General features: G+C 35.2%; 1 protein-coding gene across 10 annotated transcripts in view; it reads right to left on the bottom strand.

Annotated features, from left to right (window-relative positions):
- GABPB1 (GA binding protein transcription factor subunit beta 1) overlaps positions 1-17384 on the bottom strand; it is a 59538-nt gene that overhangs the window by 11440 nt on the left and 30714 nt on the right. For 8 of the 10 annotated variants that reach the window (XM_020895850.2, XM_070469288.1, XM_020895853.2 and 5 more), the window contains 4 exons: positions 14040-14207; positions 12292-12486; positions 10202-10349; positions 9736-9849 (listed from right to left, as the gene is read on the bottom strand). In XM_020895850.2, coding sequence (XP_020751509.1) covers positions 9736-9849; positions 10202-10349; positions 12292-12486; positions 14040-14207 — 625 coding nt within the window. The remainder of the gene's footprint in view (positions 1-9735; positions 9850-10201; positions 10350-12291; positions 12487-14039; positions 14208-17384) is intronic. The other 2 variants (XM_020895856.2, XM_020895855.2) reach the window with 1 other exon arrangement.

Below are 17384 nucleotides of genomic sequence, written 5' to 3'. Positions count from 1 at the left end.
TTAAACTATAATTACACTTTATCACCAAGCACTTAAGAAAATTTCAGGAAGATAATTATAAAATGAAATGTAGGGCATAAAACAGTAATATACTTGATAGAATAACTACTGAGGCTTTCAAACACAGTAACTATTGCTTTGATTTTTCTTTTAAATATCCATATGAAAAAGAAAGGTTCACTCTGGATGAATGGTACCTGTAAGTAGCAAATATTTCTAAAACATAATCATACGTAAGAAATTTCTGAGATCACACATAATCAAGACACAACTCGAACTTTCATCTTTGTATTCTTTGCGATGACTGTCATTAAGATAACAGAGTTCTGGCCTTTCATCTAAAAAGCTTTCTTTTTAAGTTGTACTTTGGTGAGGAATTAAGAAAAAATTATAAGGAAACCAATTATGTAAGAAAACAAAGTACTCCCTGAGTAATCCTAAGAACAACCTAACAGTGAAGTGTTGAAACATATAAGAATAAAAGAGAAAACCTAAAAACTTTACAAAGAATGTTATTTAAAAAAAAAATTATACATCCACAGATATATCCAAATATAAAACCCCTAGATAGAACACAATAACTAATAAACATTCTTTGCTAATTTAAAAGTCAAGGTGTAATATACAGAGAGGCTAGATAACCTGCAGCATCTTTGAAAATATTTTAGATCTCTTGTTCAACGTAACTTTTGAATTTTAATGCCATAAAATTCAACTAAGATAATGAAAAAACTGTCTTTGAGGTATTCTTAAAAGACTAAAAATTCTATGTATATAAACATTTCAACAATAAAATAGAAACTATGCTTACTGAAGAAAAGTGTAACATTTCAAAAGTATTATCACCTGAATTCCAACCTAACATTAAAAAAAAAAAAAAAAACAGGCAAAAACAAAACAATATTATGAGCCCCACTAACTTATCCCTGAAAGCCAATTCACTATTAGGAGAAAGGACGGAAACAGCCACCAGACTCATTACACCTTTGAAAAAACCACTGTATTAACAATTAGTCAAAGTTGCACTAAAGACAAAAAGAAGGGTAGTCACAGATATCCATTTAATCAAGGGATTATAAAGCTGGGCCACAAGAAAAAAAAAGTCTAAGCAATGCAACATCAATATAAGACTGCAAACAAGAGCCATAAAATAGTGTTTTAAGAAAGCTAATTTCAAAAGGACTAAAGCTACACTATATATGTAAGGCCTACATCTAACAATTTTAACTTCCAATTCTATATCCAAATAAAGTGTAAGTGAAAGTCATTCAGTCATGTCTGACTCTTTGCGACCCCATGGACTATGGAATTCTCCAGGTCAGAATACCAGAGTGGGTGGCCTTTCCCTTTTCCAGGGGATCTCCCCAACCCAGGAATGGGACCCAGGTCTCCCTCATTGCAGGCAGATTCTTTACCAGCTGAGCCACAAGGAAAGACAATACTGGAGTGGGTAGCCTATCCCTTTTCCAGTGGACCTTCTTGACCCAGGGATCAAACCAGGGTCTCCAGCATTACAGGTGGATTCTTTACCAACTGAGCTATGATCCAAATAACTCTCAACTCTATTCACTTCTCATTATCTCTTTGCCAAATCTTAATCCATGCTACCATTATTTCTTCCCCAGGTGACTGCAATAGACTCCTAACTAAACTCCGTTTAGTTTCATGCACAGGAAAATATGCTAAGAGAACATTTGAAATATGTATGTTTCAGGAAGATGTTTGCTTTTTCCAAAATTAGTGAAATGAGAGCATAAGAAAAAAATGAAGCATATTTTAATGAAACCTCTGCACAACTTCCCAGTCAAGTGAAATCGTCAATTGTGCCTAAATATATAGAACTCATACATTATTTCCTGATGGTAAATCTCTTACCTGGCTAGGTAACTACTGTGACAAATCAAATAAAGCAAAAGAACCTAAATACTAAAGAGAAAAAATGAATCAAAACTAGACTGCAAATCAGATTTATTTGGTATAAGAAGATGAAATATCAGACAAAAGAAAAATATAATTCTTAAAATTATCAAGCACCATGATGGTAACTTCCAGCAAATATAATAGAAACTTTCTTAACTTAGAAGTGAGTTAAAAAATGAAAAAGAAACACATTCCCTTAGTTTAAATAGATATCCACATTTAGTCCCCTGACAGAGTGTATATACATATACATTTTTTATAAAGAGGTCAGTAATATTTTCTTTAAATCAAAATTTTATCAAAGCTTACTAATCAGCACCTGCTAAGATACAATTTCATAGGAGTAGCTATAATCTATAAAATTTTTCTAATCTGTTTGGGCAGAAATCAGTATACCAAGTAACAGTGTGTACAAATAAAGAAAAACTTATAAGAGGCACATGAGTTACAGATAAATAAATGTCCTGAATCTATAGACTATGACAGCGAATAATTACTGTTTTATATTTAAAGTGCTCAACATGATAACATCCTTCACATGTCAATTTGAGACGTATGATTTTGACAATCAGCATCACATTTTTGTTTTAATTATATCCGAATTACCTGAAGCTTGCTCTTTAATAAATCAATTCTTAAAAATTTTAAGTAGCAGTATCAGTGACTCAGTTCAGTTGCTCAGTCATGTTCAACTCCTTGCAACCCCATGGACTGCAGCATGCCTGGCCTCCCTGTCTATCGCCAACTCCCGGAGTTTATTCAAACTCATGTCCATTGAGTCGGTGATGCCATCCAACCAGCTCATCCTCTGTCATCCACTTCACCTCCTGCCTTCAATCTTTCCCAGCATCAGGGTCTTTTCAAATGAGTCAGTTCTTTGCATCAGGTGGCCAAAGTATTGGAGTTTCAGCTTCAGCATCAGTCCTTCCAATGAATATTCCTGACTGATTTCCTTTAGGATGGACTGGCTGGATCTCCTTGCAGTCCAAGAATACAAAGAAGAACTATACAAAAAAGATCTTCATGACCCAGATAATCACGATGATATGATCACTCACCTAGAGCCAGACATCCTGGAATACTAAGTCAAGTGGGCCTTAGGAATCATCACTATGAACAAAGCTAGTGGAGGTGAAGGAATTCCAGTTGAGCTATTTCAAATCCTAAAAGATGATGCTGTGAAAGTGCTGCACTCAGTATGCCAGCAAATCTGGAAAACTCAGCAATGGCCAGAGGACTGGAAAAGTTGTTTGCATTCCAATCCCAAAGAAAGGCAATGCCAAGAATGCTCAAACTACCACACAACTGTACTCATCTCACACGCTAGTCACATAATGCTCAAAATTCTCAAAGCCAGGCTTCAACAGTATATGAACCATGAACTTCCAGATGCCCAAGCTGGATTTAGAGAAGGTAGGGGAACCAGAGATCAAATTGCCAATATCCGCTGGATCATCGAAAAAGCAAGAGTTCCAGAAAAACATCTACTTCTACTTTATTAACTACACCAAAGCCTTTGACTGTGTGGATCACAACAAAATTCTTAAAGAGATGGGAATATCAGACCACCTGACCTGCCTCTTGAGAAATCAGTAGGCAGGTCAGGAAGCAACAGTTAGAACTGGACATGAAACAGACTGGTTCCAAATCACGAAAGGAGTACATCAAGGCTATATATTCACCCTGCTTATTTAATTTATATGCTGAGTATATCATGAGAAATGCTGGGCTGGATGAAGCACAAGCTGGAATTAAGACTGCTGGGAGAAATATCAATAAACTCAGATATGCAGATACCACCACCCTTATGGCAGAAAGTGAAGAAGAACTAAAGAGCCTCTTGATGAAAGTGAAAGACGAGAGTGAAAAAGCTGGCTTAAAACTCAACATTCAGAAAACTAAGATTATGGCATCTGGTCCCATCACTTCATGGCAAATAGATGGGGAAACAGTGGAGACAGTGGCTGACTTTTATCTTTTTGGGCTCCAAAATCACTGCAGATGGTCACTGGAGTCATGAAATTAAAAGACGCTTGCTCCTTGGAAGAAAAGTTGTGACCAACCTAGACAGCATATCATAAAAGCCGAGACACTACTTTACCAACAAAGGTCCATCTAGTCAAAGCTATGGTTTCTCCAGTAGTCATGTATGGATGTGAGAGTTGGACTCTAAAGAAAGCTGAGCACCGAACTGATGCTTTTGAACTGTAGTATTGGAGAAGACTCTTGAGAGTCCCTTGGACTGCAAGGAGATCCAACCAGTCCATCCTAAAGGAAATCAGTCCTGAATATTCATTGGAAGGACTGATGCTGAAGCTGAAACTCCAATACTTTGGCCACCTGATGCAAAGAACTGACTCATTTGAAAAGACCCTGATGCTGGGAAAGATTGAAGGTGGGAGGAGAAGGGGACGACAGATGATAAGATGGTTGGATGGCATCACCAACTCAATGGACATGAGTTTGAGTAAACTCTGGGAGTTGGTGATAGACAGGGAGGCCAGGCATGCTGCAGTCCATGGGGTTGCAAAGAGTCAGACATGATTGACCAACTGAACTGAACTATTGCTCCATGTCCAGTTCTAACTGTTGCTTCCTGACCTGCATACAGATTTCTCAGGAGGCAGATCAGGTGGTCTGGTATTCCCATCTCTTGAAGAATTTTCCACAGTTTGTGGTGATCCACACAGTCAATGGCTTTGGTGTAGTCAACAAAGCAGACGTTTTTTTGGAACTCTCTTGCTTTTTCGATGATCCAACAGATGTTGGCAATTTGATCGCTGGTTCCTCTGCCTTTTCCAAATTCAGCTTGAATATCTGGAAGTTCACAGTTCACATACTGTTGAAGCCTGGCTTTGAGAATTTTGAGCATTACCTGACTAGCATGTGAAATGAGTGCAATTGTGCAGTAGTTTGAGCATTCTTGGCATTGCCTTTCTTTAAGACTGGAATGAAAACTGACCTTTTCCGGTCCTCTGGCCACTGCTGAGTTTTCCAGATTTGCTGGCATACTGCGTGCAGCACTTTCACAGCATCATCTTTTAGGATTTGAAATAGATCAACTGGAATTCCATCACCTCCACTAGCTTTGTTAGTAGTGATGCTTCCTAAGGCCCACTTGACTTAGCATTCCAGGATGTCTGGCTCTAAGTGAGTGATCACACCATCGTGATTATCTGGGTTGAGAAGACCTTTTTTTATAGTTCTTTTGTATAGTTTTTCTTTCATCTTCTTATACCAAAGTAGCAGTATACTCAACTATTAAAGCTATTAAGAAAGCCATTCCTCTCACCTACATCTTCTCCTTAGTAGAGATTCACCTATGCACCCCATAGTTGGATAAATATTAAATTACACATAAAAATGAAATAAATATGGAATACATATTATTTAAGCACATCTTTGCTGTAGTACACTCACAATCTTTAGTTATTATATCCAACTTAGTAGTAGTAAGAAATAGATCTTTTAAAATTTTTGTCAAATTCTTAAATTTTGGTGTGCCATCAGAGTCACTTTTGAGAACACATTAAAAATATAGATGTCAGGGCCTCAACCTAACCCTACTGAATCAGAATCCACTGGGAAAGAATGGGGCAAATGAATTATTGAGAAGGTGACTCTGATTCACACAAAATTTAAGAAAGCTGCTCTTATGATATTATCATATTAATTCAAACAACATAACTGAGAGGAGTTTAAATTAGTAGAAAACTTGAATCACAGACTATTTAAAGGAATAACACCTTCTAATCACTGGGTACACAAATTAACAAGATCATTTCCAACTATTTCCAAGCAAAATTTCTACTAGTTTCAATAACAGAAAATGACAACTATTAATGTTTGAGCTGCCTGATATTTCTCCTGAATTATTACATTCCAACATTACGAAGGATGTGTTACTTATTTTTTTTATTTTAAGAAAGAATTTTTGAACCCCCCCACAGGGCACGTGGGATCTTAATCCCCCAACCAAGGACCAAACTCACGTCCCCTGCATTAGAAGGGCAAAGTCTTAACCACTGGACCACCAAAGAAGTTCCTATAAAGGATGTTTTAAACAAGTATTTTGTAAACTGTGGATGCATACTTTTTGTTGCTGTGTAGTCACCAAGTCATTTCCAACTCTTCTGCGACCCCATGGACGGTAGCCCACCAGGCTCCTCTGTCCATGGGACTTCCCAGGCAAGAATACTGGAGTGGGTTGCCATTTCCTTCTCCAGTTGATCTTCCCATCCCAGAGATTGAACCCTCATATCCTGCTTGGCAGACAATTTCTTTACCACTGAGCCCCCAGGGAAGCCCTGATACTTTTAAAGGCTAGAAATTTTTTCACTGATTTATTTCCAAAATGAGCTAATTTCATGTATCAAAAGACAGTTGTATCCTCCCTTAAGAAGCTAAAAATAAATAACTTAGCATTTTGATTGATGTATCACTTTCTTATGAGTTTGCTGAGTGAGTAGTCCCTTATATTAACTCAGGATGTAATAAAATATTTCTGAAAACTTGAAGCTGAAAACTAAGCCTCATGGTCAATGACAGTATATTAATTCAGATTGTGACAACAAAATGACATAATGCAAATAATGCAAGTAAAGCACCCAGCACAATGACAAGCTCATAGCAAGAACCCTGTACATATTAACCATCGAAAGTGAAAGTGTTCATCGCTTAGTTGTGTCTGACTCTGCAACCCTGTGGTCTGTAGCCCATCAGGTTCCTCGGTCTATGGGATTCTCCAGGCAAGAATACTGGAGTGGGTAACCGTTCCCTTCTCCAGGGAATCTTCCCAACCCAGGGATTGAACCCAGGTCTCCTGCATTACAGGCAGATGCTAAATTAAATTTATGACTTACAGCAATTGCTTCACCATCTTTTTCTGGCCTCACCTTTACCAAGATAGAGCTAGTAATTATTTAATGTAACTGTGAAAATTAGCATAGGCCTATGGACTCAGGAACTGAAACAAAAATTCTCAAAAAACCAATTTAATAAAAATGAACATTAGCACCAAACTCATTAGGGTATAATGAGACTTATCGAATTATATTTTTGTACTTCTGTTAGACAAAGAATTATGAAAATTATGCATGGAGATTAAAAATTTAATCAAATAAGTTAAATGCTTAGCAAAATTAAGGTTTATGAGGAAAGAACAAAACTGGAAATATTTACATAAAAATACTAGTAAGGAAGTAATTTAGAAACAGACTCTAATCAAACATTGGCAATCCGAAGTTATATTTGCTTGTAACATCAAGAAGACGGAGATATCATTGGGTTTCACAGTGAAAGCATTATACTAGACTGATTTCCTTTATGATGTTCCTATTCAAGTAACATTAAGATTTGTTTTATACATCAAAGATGCTTCTAACATAATCATGAAAGAATGTTTTAAAGCCATAGTTCAAAGGAAACAGCATGGTTTCCTAGACTATCATAAGCACCAATTTTCTATATATAGGACCATATATGCCAGCTAGCCTCCATTTCAAATGCAGTTCACTTGCTGCTACAGTCTGGTTATACAGTATCAGAACACATGTTTACTGTACTACTTAGCACCAGTGAAAGGAAAGAATCTGAGCAGTACCAATTAGTATACTGAGGGTTCTTATATTTTGTTCTTCAGCCATTTAAAAAGGGCAAAAAGGAAGACATTTATTTCAACAGACTGTTTTAACAGATATACCTCAGAAGTAAAAGTAGTGATAATTACAAATATTTATTCTTATCACAAACCAAATTATAACCTGAAGAAACTGCAGAGAGGAAACAGTGTATTTAGTAGTCACAGACACACAACTTAGGAATAAGTCAGACCTTGAGCATGAACTTCCTTTCATCACTAAATAGCCATGCTACTTTGTGCAAATTTAACCTTCACAAAACCTCAATTTCATCATATATAAATGGAAGTATTAATTAATTTCCCAGATCCTGAGATGTCCTTGAAAAATCATACAACATTTCTAAATTAGGATGAGTCTGGTAACTGATATCAACAGAAACTAGACAGTCAAGAGGCAGAGAAATAACTTGGCTGAGCATTTGCAAACCAATCTGTGAGAAGATATTTCTTTATGTGATTACACACCTCAGCTGAGTTGTTTACACTGGTGTCAATGTACTCACCTGAACTTAAACTTAATTCAAACTCTTAAAATATCTTCAGAAAGATCCCAGTGTGATGTAGCAGTGAAATGAAAAATTATTGTGTTCACAGAAGACTGTAAGTCACATGCAATAAAAGTCAACTATTGTTACCAATTCTCTCAGACTAGACCACACATAACATTTTCAAAGGTTGAAGAAAAGTTATGACCAATTCATGGAGCCAAACGTCTAAATGCCAAAACTTCCAGCTGACTTTGAAGAAAGGATTCATTTACAGCGATATGTACTTTAATAAAGGCAAAAAAATTTACAAGTTTAATCAAACAGAAACCCACCAATGAAATTAATTTTCTTTGATATGCTTTTGCAATTACAAAGGTTCTGAAGAGATCCTTTGGCATAGGTCATAAAAGCCACATGTCAATAGGATGATGCACATAGCTACTAATGGGCAAAAGGGATTCAGAAAAATCTTCAGATTCCCAAATACAAAGGTTTAGATTCAAACACTGATTACAACGCTAAAGAAGCCGGAGAATGAAGAAATGTTTACTATCACTAGTTGGGGGTGGAGGTGTGGGGAGAAGGGAAGAGAAGAAGGTAGGGAAGGAGAGAGAGAGAGGAGAGAGATAGGCACTCCCTCCACTAAAAAACAAATCCTCCAATCATCACCTTAAAGACACAAATTCAGTAATATCTACCTTCAATCTTTTTGGTGAAGATTAAATGAGATGGTAAGTAAAATGTTTGCCAAGGTGCAAAGCACACACCAAACTAAACTGAACCGAACTTAAAGCACACACAGTAAACATGCAGGGAACTGTTATTGTTGTTATTATTGGTCACATTTTTAAAAAACATTAATTTAAATAATGAATAACAACAAATTATTCTTTACTTTCATAAGTACTGTCCAAATATAGTGGCTTAAACTACAATAAGAAAAATAATTTTGTGGAGTTTTTTTAATTCTCTAATTAAAAAAAAATTTCACTTACATAATTACAGCAAGAACTAGTTTGGTTAAGTATTGGGTTGGCTAGAAAGTTCTTTTGAGTTTTTCCATAACAGCTTGTGGAAAACCCAAATGAACTTTTTGGCCAACCGAATATAATAAGGTAAACCTTATAATATAATATAAGGTAAACCTTATCTAAATCAGCTATTAATATTGTCTGTAATCATTTAACCCCAGGTTACCCTATAATGGTGGTGGTTGTTATGTTATTTCCTAGTTTTGTCAGTCATTAAGATTTTACGTCATTCTAATAGAACTGTCAAAAATTAAAAGTTATGAGAAAGACAGCAAGTTCATATATATTTATCTACTTTTTACACAAAGTCACAGACTAATAAAACAAAGTTAAATTGGGTAAGCATATGTTTCCCGTGAACCATACAAGTTTGTTTCTAATTTTAATTAACTTTAATTGATTGCCAAAATTTGATATCCTTTTAAAACCCAGATTTTCAGCTTCCCATGAAAAAAATAGAACCTGGCAACACTGACTGAGCATCTTAATAAAATTAGCTAGAGCTGAATAGGATGTGCAGCCTCACCCTGTCTGACTTCTCAGATGCCTATAAACTCAACCCTATCCCCTTTCACCTTTTAAGTGTTCTTCCTGGCCTTTGTCAATATTTGAATCTCCAACTTCTGATGTACACATTTTGACTTATTTTTCTAACCTGGAGTTTCAGAAGAATTGGACAATGGAGCAGATGCTTCAGCTAAGGCAGCTAATGTAGCTAATACTGATGTAGAGGAGTTTCCAAACTGAACAGCAGATACACCCGTTTCATCTACAAGAAAGGAGAAAACAGGTTTGAATCTTTAAGGAATTTAATCTAGTGCATTTTTCTGACAAACTACTTTACTTTATTCAACTATTAAATGAAGCTTAGGTAATATTAGTTTTGTGAAAACAAGCTTGGATAGCATTAGCTTTTGAAAGGTCATATTGTAGTATGTTTTGCAATATCACCTTTCTTTAGATTATTTTTCTCATAAAAATTTGATTTTTGCCAATTATAAGAAAGAAAACCAAGGTGGCTAATATAATCTTACCCTTATTCTCCAACAGTCCTTTCTTAAAAGGATGTATACCTACTAAAGGATAAAATCCCAACAGCTATCCTATATGCATCTCAATACCTGTTGCCTTGGATGAATTTTCTGAAGATACCAGACCTGTTAGGTTCACCACCCCTCCAGGTCCAATGATAAACTGCGGTGTTGCAGCATGTATCGTCACAGTGTCGGGACTCTCTGGGTTTGTGTTGATTTGGTTCTGCATAGCAATCTAGGCGACAAATTACCAGAGCTGTTTTTCAGAATTACAACCAGAACATGCAGCACAGACTTTTAATATCATACAAACACAAATATAAAGGAACATTCTGTAATCTAAGAAGAATTATATAGTACAAATGGAAAGCTTTGTTTATGGTCTATTGGAAGTACAGAAGTAAATCATAGGTATGGATTTATATCCTAAGTTTCCTGATTAGGTAAAGCAGCAAAATCCCCTGTGAAGAGAAATTAGTATCTGAGAGACTTTTACAGGACACAGTTGAGGGAATTCCCTGGTGGGCCAGTGCTTAGGACTCTGTGCTTTCAATGCTAAGGGTGTAGATTCAACTCTTGGCTAGGGAACTAAGATCTTGCAAGCTGTGCAGAGGGGAAAGAAAAAAAAAAAATATATATATATATATATTATATATATGTATTACAATTGAAAGATATTCTGCTGCCCTGTAGTTAGAGAAAACAAATTACTTAAATCAAAATTATGTTCTCTACTATGTTTGGCAATATATAACACTACCTATATAAAGCACTTCCTTCCCAATTGTTCTCCATCCCCAATTCTAGGCCCCAAACTGCAGTTAGAAGAAAAAAAAATTGAAAGAAGCACAGCATGTGTTTATTTCCCTGAATATACAACATATTTTAAGTAACTAGCTGAACGTCAATAGACTCATATGGTCTTATAGAAGAGTTCTACTGGGAAGAAGAACAAGAAGCAATAAGTAAAGAAGATAATTTACATCAATGTTGTCTAGCTAAAGAAAAGAGAAGTAATGCTGGTTATTAGGAAAACTTGTCCAAAAGCCATAAATAACTGTGTTCATAAACAGACTTTTTTGAGGATGGTGAAAAAATAAAACAAACCAATCAGAATGATACAGACTACTATTACTCACCAAGGCGACATTATTATGATTACTTAAAAAAAACTTCAGTGGGAGGACAACAGAGTTGAAAAATGATATGGTATCTAAACATTCAATAAAATAATTAATAGAATAAAATGTCTAGAAGGGAAATTTAGAACCTTAAAAACACCGAAAGTCATCACTTTATCTAATCTTCTAATGTTACATGCAAAGACTATGGTCTTATAATTAGGAAAATAAACAGTAATGAACAAAAAGGAAGTGAAAGAGGAATAGGTCTGTCCAAAATAATGTCCAAAATGAAAAACTATAAGCTAAATAATACCCTGAGGAAACCGGGGTCGAAAAAGACACATCTATCTCATAGTTCATTGCAGCACTATTTTCAATAGATAGAACGTGGAAGCAAACTAGATGGCCATCGACAGATGAATAGATAAATAAGTTGTGGTACATATACACAATGGAATATCACTCAGCCATAAAAAGGAACACATCTGAGTCAGTTCTGATGAGGTGGATGAACCTAGAACCTATTATACAGAGTGAAGTGAGTCAGAAAGAGAAAGATAAATATCATATTCTAACACACATATATGGAATCTAAAAAAATGGTTCTGAAGAATTTATTTACAGGGCAGCAATGGAGAAACAGACATAGAAAATAGATTTATGGACATGTGGAGAGGGGAAGAGAGGGTGAGATGTATGGAGCTAGTAACATGGAAACTTACATTACCATATGTAAAATAGATAGCCAATGGGAATTTGCTGTGTGGCTCAGGAAACTCAAACAGGGGCTCTGAATCAGCCTAGAGGGGTGGGGTGGGGAGGGAGATGGGAGGGAGGTTCAGAAGGGAGGGGACGTGTGTATATACCTATGGCTGATTCATGTTGAGGTTTGAGAGAAAACAACAAAATTCTGTAAAGCAACTATCCTTCAATTAAAAAATAAATTTAAAAAAACCTATAAGCTAAATAGTTAAATCATCCATATGACAGAGATCTTTATTATTTTCTTTCTTATATTCTATTTTATTTTCTTAAGTTAAAGCCAAAAGTTACCTGTAGTATCTCTGCTAAATCTTCATTTCCATTGTCTATTGAAATATCAAATGCTGTTTTACAAAATTTACTTTGCGTGTGTACATCAGCACCATATTTGATTAAAAGTTCCACCACCTCTTGATGATTGTGTTCCGTGGCCCAATGTAAAGCTGTCATCTTCAACATGTCCTTTGCATTAACATCAGCACCATGCTATAAAAATATTTCAAAATAAGAATATTCTAAAATATGAAATATAAAAAAGTCCTGATATGAAAATATTAACCACTGTGCTTTAAACCAAGAATTTGCTACTAACATGATTAACTCTTATTTCTGTGTGCTGAATAATCTACCTGTTCCCAGAATCACCATACATCTGTTATTTAGTCATTTCCTATTTGGGAAGGCTTTCCCAATTGCCTTCTTTCTAATTTCTCAGGAATACAGCAATTATTTTTTCAGCCACCCAGTCATGAGCACAAAGGACTAAAATGGTATAAGGAGTGAAAGGAAACTATGTGGCTTCCTCCAAAACTCACCAGCCCCTTATTTACACAAAAATATCCTTTGCTTTCAAAACCAGTGCAATATAATGAATTAATAGGGATCTTTCTAGAGGTACACTATTCATAATGATAGTCACTAGACATATGTAGTCTGAATACAGATGCTGTGTATATAAATACACAGGAATTCAAAGACATCACACCAAAAAAAGGATGTAAAACATCTTAGTAATAATTTTATACTGATTCATATTGAAATAATTTTTTACATATACTGAGTTAAATAAAATATATGAAAAACTCTTTTTTACTTTTTAAATGTAGCTAAGAGAAAATCTAGAGTTACATGTGATTCGTATTTATGGCTTACACTCTATGTTTTTTAGATAAGTTGATCTAGAGGCTAGAATAAAAAGGATTAAGAATATCTACATCTAATACTCTCTGTTTCAGAATTTTCTCTCTGGCATTTAGATAATTAAAGAAAAAGCCCTGTCCATACTATTTGTTTGTTTGTTAATTATCCAAACTAACATTCCCTTCAATGTACATTTAAAATGTGTTGAATAAGACAAAGTTATGGGTCGCTGACCATAGCAAAGACTAAGACCTAAGGAATCAATTGTCTGACTTAACTTTAAGATAATTTTCATTTAAATGAATGCTTACACACAAAAAGTGAGATAACAGGGGTAGAAAAGGCAGACATTCAATCAAACTGAGACAGGCTGGGACCCAAGACCCTTTGCTGCAGTGCCTACACCTGGACAAATAACTCCTCTAGCTACAGAATACAAAGAAACTATAGGGACTAAAAATAACTGCATGTGCAATTGGGGCAAATTATAAACATTAAATACAAAATGACCAAAATCCCAACTGCCACTTCTGAGATGTTGGGAGCAAAACCTGGGTACTATACACAGCTCCATCAAGGGAGAGGGCAGACCACTCAAGCAACCCCTCCTACCTAATGGCTGGACTGGCCCCTACCCTCACCCTATTTAAGGGACCAGCTTCTCCCTCCTCAGAGAATGAGCAAGAGAAGCTATTCCCTATTTTTACTCCCTCATGCTGAAGCACAAGTCCTGCCTGAATTTCTTGGCTGGTCTCTTATTAATTTCTATTGATTAAGGAGGCCAAGGACCCTGGCCAGTAACAAAACTAGTTCCCTTCTCCCTCTTACAAAACCACTATGGTTTTATAAACCTTTGTGGGCTGACTTTCAAAAGCAAAGTACAAAAAGAGAACACATACCTTAAGCAAAACTTCCACTATGCTGGCGTGGCCCTCAGAGGCAGCCATATGCAATGGCGTCCGGTCCACTTTGGTTCTGGCATCTCTGCTTACACCAGCTCGGAGTAGTACTTCCGTGGTGGAATAATGTCCATACTGTGCTGCCAGATGAAGTGGAGAAGTTCCCAGCTACACCACAAGAAAAAAAAATCCACATGCATAGTCATTTTTAAATATACTTCTTTTTCTACCTTCTATTTTATATATTGTGTCCACAGAGCAAACAGATTATCTTTTCATCAAATGTTAACAATAGTAACTCAAAACTGAAAAGGAGTAATTTTTTGCTCATCACAGTCTCTTCAAAGGAACCTTCAAGAAGTCCCATTAGTTTCTCAGCAAGGAAGAAAAGTCAATATTTCATTTAATTCATCAGCAATTAGAGTTTGAGAAATTTTTGAGTACTAGGATGTTTTTTCCCTATACTACTCACACAAAACTTCTTTTCATCTATGAAACTCATATCAATTAAATGTTAGTGTATATTTTTACATTAAACTGTTTCACAGGAATTAAAGCACCTCAGTAATCTTTTTAAAGGAGTTCATACAGTCATTTTCAAGGGAAAAATCTGATCTGAGGTGCACTGCCAAAGGTGAGTTAAGACAGATCCAAAATTCACAGCAGAAACTACCACAACAATGTTAATCAACTATATGTGCTGATAAAATTTTTTTAAAAAAGAACCAAATCAGAGCCCAGTTCTCCTGAAATTGATTCCATGTGGCCCAGTCACTACATTAACACAACATTCATACAGGGGAAATACATACTAATATGTGAAGAAGAGCCTTTTTAGAGGTATATTTTTAATAGATGATTATTAGAATTATATTATAGCCTAAGCATTTAGAAGCACAGAAAGTCCCTACAACTCTATGATTATCAAGGCATTCATTTTAAAGAACCAAGAGAGTTCACTAGAACACGTGATTTGCTAAGACCACTACAGTAATAATAGCAACTAAGGCTTTTGTTTCCATAGCAAGCACTATTCTAAGGCCTTTACACTTATTATCTCATTCAATCTCCTTATAACATAGGTACTATTACTATCCTCATTTGGCAGTAAAAGAAACTAAGCACAATGGTTATTGATATGCCTGAAGTCACACAGCAAGAGTCATAATACAAAGCTAGGCATGTGCTCTTAATACATGGTAAAAATGGAAATCACTTACCCTTGGAATACTTATTTTATTACTATTAAAAGCCTTGTATTTTTAAGGGATGGTCATTCCAGCAGATCAAAGAAGATTCTTAAAGAGTCCTTTCTTTCTCCATATTCTGTTTCTTAAACTGGCCCTTTCTATACTCTTAAATTCTAATATTTAATAAGTATCTCAGCAGCCCATTTAGCAGCCATGAGCTCTACTTAGTATGATATAAGGTTTATTTTATTTTTTCTTCTTGAGACCTTACCTTTTTGGTTGATGATACAAAAAATACATATATATATTCATACATATATGTAGTTTGAAGGAAAAAAACTAGGTAAACACCATCAGTCTAGAAATAAAACATTACCAAAATTTAAAATCTTCCTACATGCCACTCCCTAAAAAACCCTTCCCTCAGTCCCTGAAGTTGGAGTAAACATTGTTTTACTTTGCTTTTTTTTTTATTACTATATATCTCTAAGTAATATACTTTGGTTTTGCCTGCTGAGCTTTATTTAAATAGAATCACATTTGATGTATTTCCCTGAGACTTGCCTTCTTTTGCTTAACATCGTAAGATTCACCCATGTTGATGAATTTAAGTGTGGTTCACTAATTTTCTCTGCTTTGTAACTTTCTACCAAGTGAATAAGCCAAAATTAATTTAACCAATCTATTGCTGAACATTAAAATTTCCATTCTTTGTTATTATGAATAATGCTGCTATTAAAAATAGCCTTATACATGTCTCAAGTATATGAACAAGTTTCCTTTGGGAATATTCTTTGAAGTTCAATAGCTATTCCTTAGGGCAGGTACATATTCAGACTTACAAGGTACTGCCAAATTGTCCTCCAAAATGTTTGTATCAATATATCAATCTCCTCACCAATAGCTGGTACTGCCAGACTTCTTAATTTTGTTTTTGCTAATCTGGTGAATATGCAATAGTATTTCATGATTTTACTTAGCATTTGCCCAATATCAATGTAGCTGAGCATCTTTTCATGTTTATTGGTCATTTAAACTTTTGCTTTAGTAAAGTACCATATCAAGCCATTTGCCCTATCTTTGTCATTACTGTCATGGGAATTTCTATGTATTGCTGACATTAATTTTTCTTAAGGTTTTTTGTGTTTTTTCAAGGTTTTTTTTTTAATTGACATATAATTGATATACAGTATTATATTAGTTTCAGATATATAGCATATGATTCGGTATTTCTATAAATTATACTTCATTAAAAGTTATTATAAAATAATGGCTACAATTCCCTGTGCTATACAATATATCTTTGTTGCATATCTATTTTATACATAGTAGTCTGTATCTCTTAATCCTACATCCTATTTTGTCCCTCCTGGCTTCTCTCTCCCCAATAGTTTGTTTTCTATATCTGTGAGTCCAGTTTCTGTTCTGCTATATACATTTGTTTATTTTTAGATTCCACAAACAAGTGGGATCATATAGTATTTGTCTTTCTCTGACTTACATTGCTACAAATGGCAGAATTTCATTCTCTTTTATAGCTGAGTAATATTCCACATCTTTATCCATTTTTGTGTTGGTAGACACTCAGATTTCTTTTATATCTTGGCTATTATAAATAGCACTGCTATAAACCTTGGGGTGCATGCAGCTCTTCAAATTTAGAGTTTTCATTTTTTCCAGATAAGATACCCAGGAGTAGAACTGCTAGATCATATGATAGTTCTGTTTTTAATTCTTTGTGGAATCTCCACACCATTTTCCATAGTGGCTGCACCAGTTTACATCCCCATCAACAGTGCACAAGAATTTCCTTTTCTCCACATTCTTGCCAACATTTGTTATGCGTAGATTTTTTTTTGATGATAGCCATTCTAACAGGTGTGAGGTGATACCTCATTGATGTTTTGAAGACTTTTTTGTCTTGATGTACTACAGGATCACTATAATGTGTCTAGATGTGTACTGATTGTTTTTATTAATCCTGCTGGAGATTTGCTGGGTTACTTGAATCTGTGAGCTACCATCTTTCACCAGTCTTGGAAAATCTAAACCATTATCTTTTAAAAATAATTTCAGCCCTATTCTTACTCTCCTTGTAGATTTATGATCAGATATATGTTAGACTTTCTCACACACTAGCCTTCATGACTCCTGA

This window comes from Odocoileus virginianus, chromosome 6 (genome assembly GCF_023699985.2).
Source record: "Odocoileus virginianus isolate 20LAN1187 ecotype Illinois chromosome 6, Ovbor_1.2, whole genome shotgun sequence".
Taxonomy (NCBI): Eukaryota; Metazoa; Chordata; class Mammalia; order Artiodactyla; family Cervidae; genus Odocoileus; species Odocoileus virginianus.
The sequence above is the reverse complement of the archived record's forward strand: the minus strand, read 5'-3'. Positions and strand labels throughout refer to the sequence as shown.